The sequence below is a fragment of the Bos indicus x Bos taurus genome, chromosome 7 (genome assembly GCF_003369695.1).
Source record: "Bos indicus x Bos taurus breed Angus x Brahman F1 hybrid chromosome 7, Bos_hybrid_MaternalHap_v2.0, whole genome shotgun sequence".
NCBI classification, from domain to species: Eukaryota; Metazoa; Chordata; class Mammalia; order Artiodactyla; family Bovidae; genus Bos; species Bos indicus x Bos taurus.
Window position 1 is genome coordinate 68,561,399 of NC_040082.1, and position 12,073 is coordinate 68,573,471.

Sequence of the window (12,073 nt, forward strand, 5' to 3'; positions counted from 1 at the left end):
TTTCACTTTTCAGTCATTCATTAAGTGAAAATAAAAGTCGCTCAGTTGTGTCCCGTCTCTTTGTGACCCTGTGGACTATACAGTCCATGGAATTCTCCAGACCAGAATACTGGAGTGGGTAGCCTTTCCCTTCTCCAGGGGATCTTCCCAACCCAGGGATCACACCCAGTTCTCCTGAATTGCAGGCAGATTCTTCACCAACTGAGCCACAAGGGACGCCGGGTAGCCTCTTATTTTGCTGATAGTTTTCTTCAGTGTGCAAAAGCCTTCTAGTTTGCTGTAGTCCTATTTGCTTATTTTTGCTTTTGTTTCCCTTGCCTGAGACACTAAAGAAAAAAAAAAAGTGTTACTAAGACAGATGCCTATGTTTTCTTCTAGAAATTGTATTTCAGGTCTTACATTTACATCTTTAATCTACTTTGAATTTATTTTGTACATGGTGTGAAAAAGTAGTTCAGTTTGATTCTTTTGCACATAGTTGTCCAGTTTTTCCAATAGAATTTAATAAAGAGGCTATCCTTTCTGCATTGTGTATTTTTGCATTCTTCTTTGTAAAAGAAATACTCTATATATTTTTATTTAGAATCTTCACAAAAATTATGTCTATGATGTGTACATAGTTATTCTGTAAAGACACATTAATTCTGTATTAAAAAAAAACTTCTAAATGTCTTTCATCAACTGAAAGAAAATAGTTAAATATCACAGACCTTAACAAAATAAGTAGCTCCTTTTTAAAATCTTGACTCTATATTATTTTTAATTTTTTGAAATGTATTTTTCTTTATCTGGAGTTTATTGTTCTTCCTTCCAAATGTTGATTTTTCTTATGTTTTATTATTTTTATTTATTTAATTAAAAATCAATAAAAAATTTTTTTATTGGAGATTAATAGAAGTTCTGATTATTTTTTATTAAACATTAAAAATATAAGCCCAGATACATAAGTTTAATTATATATGTGCTGTCCATTGGAATTGTGTTGTGCATATTTAGGTCAATTGGATGGTATAAATTTTTTTCCCAGAGGAAGCATTCTCAGGACCATAAGTCTCCATTGAATCTCTCTAAGTTTAATTGGTGGGTTGAGATCATAGTCCCAGTGGTATTGCCAATATAAACAAGCCATACCCTAAATTTAGGCACTTTATCCCTAAGGGGAGAATCTGTTCGCTTCCATTTCCTATCAGACTTGTTTTAGATTCAAAATATAACTTATTGTTACTCTGTGGTTTTAATCTCCTGACTCTGAAATAGGCAACCATTCAGGGAAAGCAGGTCAAGGATCCAAACTGCTGCATCTGCTATCTTTTCTTTCTTAGCTGGTACTTTTTCATTACTTTCCCTATCAAATTCTTTTTTTTTTCTGTCTTCATTATGCAAGATTTATAACTAGATTCACACAAAAATTCTAACCAAAGGGACCATCCAAGAAGAGGCTGGGATCATCCACAATATCAGGTATTGCAAAATATTCCATGTGAATTGAAATCATTTAAAGGGAAAAAAATCATAGGATATTGTGCACATCGTTCTAAAATTGGTGTTAGAAAGAAAATGTTGGACTGAAATCCAGAAGTAAACTTGCTGATTGATTGCATCTAGGAATTATAGTAAAATTTAAATATGTTTGTAAACTTGACCTCTCTCCAATGCAAGTCAATCCATGTTCATGGCCATATAGACTATGAAGCACTGAGTATAATTTTTCTTTTCCAAATTTTATCCAAATGGTATTTCAAGGTAGAACTAGATCAAATAGATTGGACCACAATGATTCTTTTATTTTGAAAAGTATAATTTGGTAAAAATAGCAAAAATTGGTATGGTGGTGGTGGTGATTTAGTCACCAAGTTGTGTCCGATTTCTTGCAACCCCATGGACTGTAGCTTGCGAGGCTCCTCTGTCCATGGGATTCTCCAGGCAAGAATACTGGAATGGGTTGCCATTTCCTTCTCCAGAAATTGGTGTGATTTAAAGCCAATTGATTGATTTTCCTGGATATGAATATTCTCTAAAAGCCAGAGAAGGAAAAACAATACCAGAACCACTTTTTTTTGTGTGTGTTCAATCTCAATATACAAGAAAAAAGGGCTTGACAGTATACAGGTAGTTATTTGCTGCAGCAGTTTTTAAAGTATAAAGATATTGTTACCATATCTGTTTCCATATCTAAATTTTAACATTACAGAGTCTGTAGGGTTGAACTCAGTGCCTAGCACATTATAAATTTTTGGTAATTGTAGATCACATGAAAATCAAATATTATGATGGCATGAGACTCTAAGGGATGGCAGAGAAAACTATTTGGGGAAACAAAAATTGGTTATTATTCTGAGTTTGCTTGTTATGTTCACCTCTTCAGATGACAGGCTTAATGTGTGAAGTTAACAAAATGAAGTCTTCAGTGTACCTGGGGACCTTAAGATTGATGAATAAAGACCTATGGCATCCAAGAATTCTTTCATCCACCCTTAGTACTTGATGACCACTTGTCTAGGCTTTGCACTGAGCTTTAGCTAGAGCATCAAGTTTAAGGAACAATCAGTTCTTGAATGGTGGGAAGAGATGGGGGCTTGAAATGCTTGGAAATAGACTATTGCTATTTTAAGTGTAGTTATTAAAATTTGTCCTGAGAAAATGACATGGGTTTTACATCATACAAAATATAAAATAGGTATAAGTTAGAACGATTATTTTTAGGAATTCTTTTCAAATCAAAGTTGATTATATACTTATCTTAAATACAAACAGAAGGAAATGCAGCCATGAAGTAAAGCAACACATCCCTTACCTGAGCAAAGACACAGACAGAAGACAGGACAGACATAAAAACAAATATTCATGGGTTCAAACGACATTCTATAGGACTTCAAGCAAGCTATATTTTCAGCTCAGTTCAGTCGCTCAGTCGTGTCTGACTCTTTGCGACCCCATGTGTCACAGCACGCCAGGCCTCCCTGTCCATCACCAACTCCCGGAGTTCACTCAGACTCACGTCCATCGAGTCAGTGATGCCATCCAGCCATCTCATCCTCTGTCATCCCCTTCTCCTCCTGCCCCCAATCCCTCCCAGCATCAGAGTCTTTTCCAATGAGTCAACTCTTTGCATGAAGTGGCCAAAGTATTGGAGTTTCAGCTTTAGCATCAGTCCTTCCAATGAACACCCAGGAGTGATCTCCTTTAGAATGGACTGTTGGTTCTCCTTGCAGTCCAAGGAACTCTCAAGAGTCTTCTCAAACATCACAGTTCAAAAGCATCAATTCTTCAGCACTCAGCTTTCTTTACAGTCCAACTCTCACATCCATACGTGACCACTGGAAAAACCATAGCCTTGACTAGACGGACCTTTGTTGGCAAAGTAATGTCTCTGCTTTTGAATATGCTATCTAGGTTGGACATAATTTTCCTTCCAAGGAGTAAGCATCTTTTAATTTCATGGTTGCAATCACCATCTGCCATGATTTTGGAGCCCCCCAAAAATAAAGTCTGATATTGTTTCCACTCTTTCCCCATTTGTCATGAAATGATGGGACCAGATGCCATGATCTTAGTTTTCTGAATGTTGAGCTTTAAGCCAACTTTTTCACTCTCCTCTTTCACTTTCATCAAGAGGCTTTTTAGTTCCTCTTCGCTTTCTGCCATAGTGTTTATGATTTTATAAAACTAAGACTGGCAAAAATACATTTATAATTGAGTCTTTAATTTTTTCCTTAGAATTAGGAAACACTGTGTGTATGTCTATTTGTGTGGGTGTGTGCATCTATTGTGTGTGCCTGTGATAGAGAGAGAGAGAGAAAGGGAGACGGAGAAATTAGGCACATTTGGTCTGAATTATATAGTTCAGTTCCAACATTTTCTTATTGATTTTCTCTCTGGATGATGCTTCCATTATTGAAAATGGAGTACGGATCTCATAGTATTATTGTATTGGTGTATATTATTCTCTTTAAATCTGTTAATATTTGCTTAATATATTTAGCTGCTCCAATGTTGGATAATATATATTTACAATATGATGGTCAATTCATCCTCTTGATTAGCTGTCTCTGTTTATCATACAATGCCTTTTTTGTCTCTTATGAGTTATTGCAATGTGTTTATTTTACCTGATATAAGTAAAGCTACTTCTGCTGTGTTTTGGTTAATATTTGCATGGAATATCTTTTTCCATCCCTTCACTTTCAGCTTATACTTATCTTTAAAGCTAAATGTGTCTCTTTAGGTTCATACAGTTTAATGTGAAAGGATTTTTAATTCTCATTTATTTCTAAAGGACAGTTTGTCAGATATTCTTGGTTGGTATTTGTTCTCTGTCAGTACTTTGAATATATCATCCCATTCTCTCCTGGCCTGCAAGGTCCCTGCTGAGAAACCTACAAAAAGGCTTATGGGGGATTCCCTTCTATGTGATGATTCTTTTTCTTGTGGATCTCAAAATTTTATCTTTTGTTGTAATTTCAAATTTTGATTATATTATGTTTCAGAGAAGTCCACTTCAGATTGAGTCAGGGAATTTTTGTTATTTTTGTACCTGGATGTCTGTATCCCTCTTCAAAACTGAGAGTTTTCAGTCATTATTTCTTTCAATAGACTCTATTATCCTTCTGAGACTCCTAAAATGTTTATATTGTATACCTATGTGATGTCTCGTAAGTCTTATAAGATCTTTGTCACATTTTTTCTTTCTTTCTTTTTCCTCTTTGTCCTCTGAATGAGTAATTTCAAATGGATTGTTTTCAAGTTCAGGGAAGATTTCTTCCTCTTGATCAAGTCTGCTGTTACTGAATGTTTTAGACAAGCATCGTATTCTTCAGCTGTAAGATTTCTTTTTGTTTATATTTCTTTTCCTTTGTTGAGATCTCATTTTGTTCATGTATTAATTTTTCTTTCTAATTTTATATAGTTGTATAGTTTTCATATAATTCATTAAATATTTAAAATAATTATTCTGAATTCTCTGTCAGTCATTTCATAGATCTCTCTTTCTTTGGGTTTGGTCATTAGAGTTTTATTGGTTTTCACTGGCAGTACCACCATTCCTATTGTCTTCATGATGCTTGTAAATTTATGTTGGTGTCTATATATTTGAGCATCTCTTCCACTCTTTACAAGCTCATTTTGGCAAAGACCAAAAGACCTTTACCCAATCATCCCTACCTGGTGTTCCAGCCAAGATAGTTTGTAATATACATGGGGAAGTGGGGCATTCTGCTAGTCTCTGATGAAGTGGGGTTAATGCCTGGACTTTGAGGTCAGCTAGGACCTCTGCCTAAGTTTTAGTTGAGAAGACCTAATGGCTGGCCTCTGTGATCTGATGGTTCCACTGACTGAGCTCCTTTATCAAGTAGGGCCTCTGGCTGGGCTTTCTGGGACGGTAACACCACTGACTATTCTCTAGTGGGTTCTCTGGCTGGGCCCTGCAATAGGGAATAACAGTTGACTGGACTTTGTATTCAAGCAGGGCCACTTATTAGGTAACATAATCAGGCAGGAATGCATGCTGTGATTTCTGACCAGGCAGTGTCACAGGCTAGATTCTGCAAATGAATGAGACTGCAGGCTGAGCTCTTTGAATAGGCAATACTGCTGGCTAAATTATGTGATCATGCAGAGTTACCATTGCAATCACCCCTTGTCAGATGGTGCCACAGGCTATACTCCAAGTCCGGGTGATGATACTGATTGGGCTCTATTTTCAGAAGAGCTGTACTCTGGGTGTGAACAGAGGTACAGACTGAACTCTGTGATCAGATAGTTCCAGTGGCTGTGCTTCATTGTGTGGGGTCACTGGAGTCCCAGGTAGGATGATACCTCTGACTATACCACACATTTGGATGGGGCTGCAGGTTGAGATATGCATTTGAATAGGGTTGCAACTCTGAAGAAAGCTGCTCTGCAGTCAGATGGGGTTGTAGGCTTGTCTCCATCAATGGACTGAACTACCATTTAGGAACCTTAGCCAAGCAGAACTGCTGACTGTGCATATTAGTCATATGGGGCTGCAGTTTGTCTTCACAAATGCATGAAGCTGCTGGTTTGGCTCTCTGGTAAGGGAGAATTTTCAGCCATAAAGAAGGTTGCTGTTGTTCAGTCACTCAGTGGTGTCCAACTCTTTGCAACCCCATGGACTGCAGCACACCAAGCTTCCCTGTCCTTCACTATCTCTCTGAATTTTCTCACTTATGTCCTTTGAGTCAATGATGCTATCCAACCGTCTCATCCTCTGTCACCTTCTTCTCCTCCTGTCTTCAATCTTTCTCAGCATCAGGATCTTTTCCAGTGAGTCAGCATTTCATATCAGGTGGCTAAAGTATTGGAGCTTCAGCTTCAGCATCAGTCCTTCCAATGAATATTCAGGGTTGACTTCCTTTAGGACGGTCTGGTTTGATCTCCTTGCAGTCCCAGGGAATCTCAAGAGTCTTTTCCAGCACCACAGTTTGAAAGTATCAATTCTTCAGCACTCAGCCTTCTTTATGGTCCAACTCTCACATCCATACATGACTATTGGAAAAACTGTAGCTTTGACTAGATGGCTCTTTATTGGCAAAGTAATGTCTCTGCTTTTTAATTACATAGTCTAGGTTTATCATAACTTTTCTTCCAAGGAGCAAGTGTCTTTTAATTTCATGGCTGCAGTCACCATCCACAGTGATTTTGAAGCCCAAGAAAATAAAGTCTTTCATTGTTTCCCCATCTATTTGCCATGAAGTGATGGGACGTGATGCCATGATCTTTGTTTTTTGAGTATTGAGTTTAAACCAGCTTTTTCACTCTCTTCTTTTACTTTCATCAGGAGGCTCTTTATTTCCTCTTTGCTTTCTGCCATTAAAGTTGTATCATCTGCATATCTGAGGTTATTGGTATTTTTCCCACCGGTCTTGACTCCAGCTTGTGCTCCATCTAGCCCGGCATTTCGCATGATGTACTCTGCATACAAGTTTAATAAGCAGGGTGACAATATACAGACTTGACATACTCCTTTCCCAATTTTGAACCAGTCTGTTTTTCCATGTCTGTTTCTAACTGTTGCTTTATGACCTGCATACAGGTTTCTCAGGACACAGGTAGGGTGATCTGGGATTCCCATCTCTTTAAGAATTCTCCACAGTTTGTTGTGATCCACACAGTCAAAGTCTTTAGCATAGTTGGGAAGCAGAAGTAGACTTCTTTTCTGGAATTCCTTAACTTTTTCTATGATCCAACGGATGTTGGCAATTTGATCTCTGGTTCCTCTGCCTTTTGAAAATCCAGCTTGTACATCTGGAAGTTCTTTGTTCATGTGCTGTTGAAGCCCAGCTTGAAACATTTTGAGCATTACCTTGCTAGCATATGAAATGAGCATAACTGTGGTTCGAAAATTTAGTTTGAAAATGTAGTTTGAACACTCTTTGGCAATGCCCTTCTTTGGGATTGGAATGAAAAACTGATCTTTTCTAGCCCTGTGGCCACTGTTTTTTCAACTTTGCTGGCACGTTTACATTGCATTATCTTGCATCATTATCAGATTGATTCCATGGGGTTGTAGCCATTGAGAATCCTTTCCTGGTTTCTGTTCCTTTGTTGTGTGAACACCTACATTCTTCTCTAAACCGCACTTCTTAACACTTTCTCATCCTTTGCCATGACTGGGATAATAATTCCCTTAGTTTAGATAATGCTACTTTAATAGCTCTACCAGTCCCTTGCCAGAGTTTCCTCTACACGTTTTTCCTGATTGCTCCCTGCCTCCTTGTCCATTAGACGTGTGCATAACTGTTTACAAAATAGTAAGAACTTCATTTAAAGGGAAATTATTTTTGATATTTTGGGGGTGTTGCCCACATCAGTGACATTGAATAACCTCTTCTTCCCTTCAAGGCCTACTGATCCCATTCTGGGATTTCTGCAACAGTTCTGATGAATGTCAGTACCTTTTTTCTTTATTACATTTAATTTGGTGAGGTTTTGTTTGTTTTGTTCCTGATGATAATGAAGGTACAATGTTAGTCATTGTTTGAAATGTTTAGTATATATTTTCAAAATAACAGTAGAAATATTAAGATTAGAAGATTATCCAAAGTGTTTACCAGCAACTAGAATTTCCTTTTTTATATTTGAAATTTTTTACTTTGTTCCCCTCTGTAAATAAGGAGGTGATTGGGGGAAGAGTGCAAAAGATTTTCAGTTTGGGAACTCTGGCAGAGGTGCAGGTGCTAGATGATAGTGATTGGAAGGGAAGTGGTGGGGAAGATCATAAAGGGACTTTGGCACGCACACACACACACACACACACCGTCTTGATTTTCATATACATTTTCTAGGCAGCTCAAATGGTAAAGAATCTGCCTGGAATGCAGGAGACCTGGGTTGGATCCCTGGGTTGGGAAGTTCCCCTGGAGAAGGAAGGGGCTACCCACTCCAGTATTCCTGTCTGGAGAATTCTATGGACAGAGAAGCCTGAGGGGCTACAGTCCATGGGGTTGCAAAGACTCAGATATGACTGAGCAATTAACAAATTCTTGTATTCAGTTCAGTTCAGTTGCTCAGTCGTGTCTGACTCTTTGCAACCCCATGGACTGCAGCACACCAGGCTTCCCTGTCCATTACCACTCCTTGAGTTTACTTAAACTCATGTCCATAGAGTCGGTGATGCCATCCAACCATCTCATCCTCTGTCGTCCCCTTCTCCTCCTGCCTTCAATCTTTCCCAGCATCAGGGGCTTTTCCAATGAGTCAGTTCTTCCCATCAGGTGGCCAAAGTATTGGAGTTTCAGCTTCAGCATCAGTCCTTCCTATGAATATTCAGGACTCATTTCCTTTAGGATGGACTGTTTGGATCTCCTTGCTGTCAAGGGACTCTCACAAGTCTTCTGCAACACCACAGTCTATTAGCAAAACTAATAACTAAAACTGTAAGCAAAGTGCTTATAGACCAATTTTTTCCCCTTCTTTCATCTATATTATTCTAGTTCAAATAAAAACACTATTTTTCATATTTTTCCTTAACTACAGAGGGATTTTGTTCTATTTTGTTTCCACATTATATTAAAGAAAGTCTTAAACTCCACAGATTGTAAACTTGAATAAATATACAGATTTTTTTAGATAAGACAATATTCTGTGAACATTTGGTATATATAATTGTGTATAGTTTCATATATGACATACCTCATTGCATCACATATAATTATATATATATGTATGTATATATATTTATAAATTATGTAAATACAGTAGATTATGTTATATATAACAACAAATTATAATATATAATTATATAACAACACACATATATGTGTTATATATAACACATATAACATATATATTATATAACATAATATATTATATATAACATATATATGTTAATAATATACATTATATAATATATATAATAACAAATTATAACCAACTTTAATGGTAAACAATAAAATAAATCACATTTCTCACATGATAAAAGCTTACATAATCTCTGAAAGTTAGATATTTTTGATGTGTTTTAAACTTTTGATATAACATAAAAATACAAGATTTGGATATATAGTAAGTGTAAACAGCATAAAGTATTGAAAATTATAAAAATAGATATGTATTTACTTAAAGAAATTATTAATTTATAATTTGACTACCACCAGTTTAATATTTATTCCCATTATAATAATAAATATGTAAATTTTTATTAATGTTTACAGGTGTTGAGCAAGGAGTATGGAGATGAAAGTAAGTTTTTTAATATCACTAAGTTGTTTCTTCTGATATACTAAGCAGTTAACAGTAATCATTTTTAAGTGAAGATATCATAAGTAAATATTATTTTAAAATTTTGTTTTTATTATTAAAATATTATATACTAAAATGCAATGTGTTTAAAGTACATTTTCAAATGAAATAATAAACAATTAGGTGAATATAAGCAGCATTAAATTATTTAAAAAATACTTTTTCAACTATTGTATTTTAATAGAAAAAGGTATGAAAAATTTAAGTGGAAATAGCTATAAAGGAGAGAGACAAGATAGACTACTTCTCTAACTCATCTCTAAATACTTGTAAGCTACTCTACAATAATCAAAAAATGTTAAAAATTATTGGGAAGGCTGTAATTGAAGAGAAGGAGGTGGGAAGTGAAGAAGGAACCATGGAATAATGTGTGTGTGAGAGACTGCTAACTGGGTATTTAGTTAAAAATGTCCGCAGCTCAAACTCTGTGTTAAGTCAATGGCAGTGTCCAAACAAATTAGTGGGTGTCATGGTGATGCTACTGTTTTTCTCATCTAGTCTCTTTCCTCTCTTCTCAAGACCACCGACCTCTTTAGAGTTCCCTTCTCGGCCACATTGGTTCAAACTTCTTTCCATGCCTGGGATATGTCATCACTACTCGCATCTAACCTATATTCTCTCCACATATAACTGTTATTTTTCTCAATGTCTCCTCCATATTTGTCTGCCATTGGATAATTTTTTTAGAAAACAATAGCAGACTCTTCCAGGAGTCTGCAACCACTATTGATAGAATCAGTCAGTTCAGTCGCTCAGTCGTGTCCAACTCTTTGTGACCCCATGAATTGATAGAATAGAGTCTCACAAATGCACATTACTAAATTTACAGAGATGTCTCTGCTAGATGAAGAATGTAAAGCAGGTGATACCCTTTTGGATTAAGAACGAAAAGAATCAGGCATTGTGATGGTGTCTGTGTTAGAGTTCCTCCTATTAGGGTGGAATCTGCTTCAAGAAAACAGATTCCAGATGGGGAGAGGTATTTTCTGTCAAAAATATACATTGAGGAAACTGCTATCATTCTTTCACAACATGGTTGAATGTTGTAAGAGAAAAATAATCATATTGGAAACAATTACAGTTTACTAATATTCACCTCCTCACTTTCTATCTCCAGAGTATAAACCCTTTTATGAATTGAAGGCTGCAAGATAATGGAAGAAAGCAACAGCAGCTCTGAAAAAGGGTTTCTTCTTCTGGGATTTTCTGATCAGCCCCAACTAGAGAGAATACTCTTTGTTATAATTTTGCTCTTCTACATTTTAAACCTACTGGGAAACACTGCCATCATTTTAGTTTCTTACTTGGACCCCAAACTCCACACTCCAATGTACTTTTTCCTCAGCAACCTCTCTTGTGTAGACATCTGCTTCACCACCAGTGTTGCCCCACAGTTGCTGGTTACCATGAATAAGAAAGACAAGAACATGAGCTATGGCGGATGCGTGGCCCAGCTCTATGTAGCCACCGGGCTGGGTTCCTCTGAGTGTATTCTCCTAGCGGTCATGGCTTATGATCGCTATGCTGCTGTCTGCCGGCCTCTGCACTACACAACCATCGTGCATCCTCAGCTTTGTGCATCCCTGGCCAGCACAGCGTGGCTCAGTGGCCTCATCACCTCCCTTATTCAGTGCTCCCTTACTGTGCAGCTGCCTCTTTGTGGTCATCGCAAATTGGACCATATTTTTTGTGAGGTGCCAGTGCTCATAAAACTGGCCTGTGTGGACACAACTTTCAATGAAGTAGAACTATTCGTGGCCAGTGTAATCTTTCTAATTGTCCCTGTGTCACTCATTTTAGTCTCCTATGGCTTTATAACGCGAGCGGTGTTGAGGATTAAATCAACAGCAGGGCGTAGCAAGGTCTTTGGGACTTGCTCCTCCCACCTGCTTGTGGTCATCATTTTCTATGGGACCATCATTTTCATGTACCTTCAGCCAGCTAAAAGTAGCTCCAAAAACCAGGGAAAGTTTGTCTCCCTTTTCTACACCATAGTCACCCCACTTTTAAACCCCATTATCTATACTCTGAGAAACAAAGATGTGAAAGGGGCCATGAGGACACTGGTAATGGGAAATGCTTTCAGTTCATAAAGGGTATGAGCTGTAGGTATAATTTTAGTGGATTAGTTGTAGTTTATGGATTATTTGTTCTAAGTGCAATTTTCTTATTCAATGCTGTAAGAGATAGTAAAAGACACAGAACTCTACAAGAAGCTAATATTCTCGAGTCACAATAGTGTTTCATTTTTTCCAAACATTCTTCTCATGAAGTCCAAGATTCTATGCTCTATCTAGAGAAAACTCTTTGCTTT

The 12,073-nt window shown here is 37.0% G+C and overlaps 1 protein-coding gene across 1 annotated transcript; it reads left to right on the forward strand.

Annotated features, from left to right (window-relative positions):
- Positions 1-10,913: 10,913 nt before the first annotated feature.
- On the forward strand, positions 10,914-11,852 carry LOC113896278 (olfactory receptor 2G6). The gene has a single exon (XM_027548514.1). It carries the CDS (start codon positions 10,914-10,916, stop codon positions 11,850-11,852), a length of 939 nt encoding a protein of 312 aa, XP_027404315.1.
- The last annotated feature ends 221 nt before the right edge of the window (positions 11,853-12,073 follow it).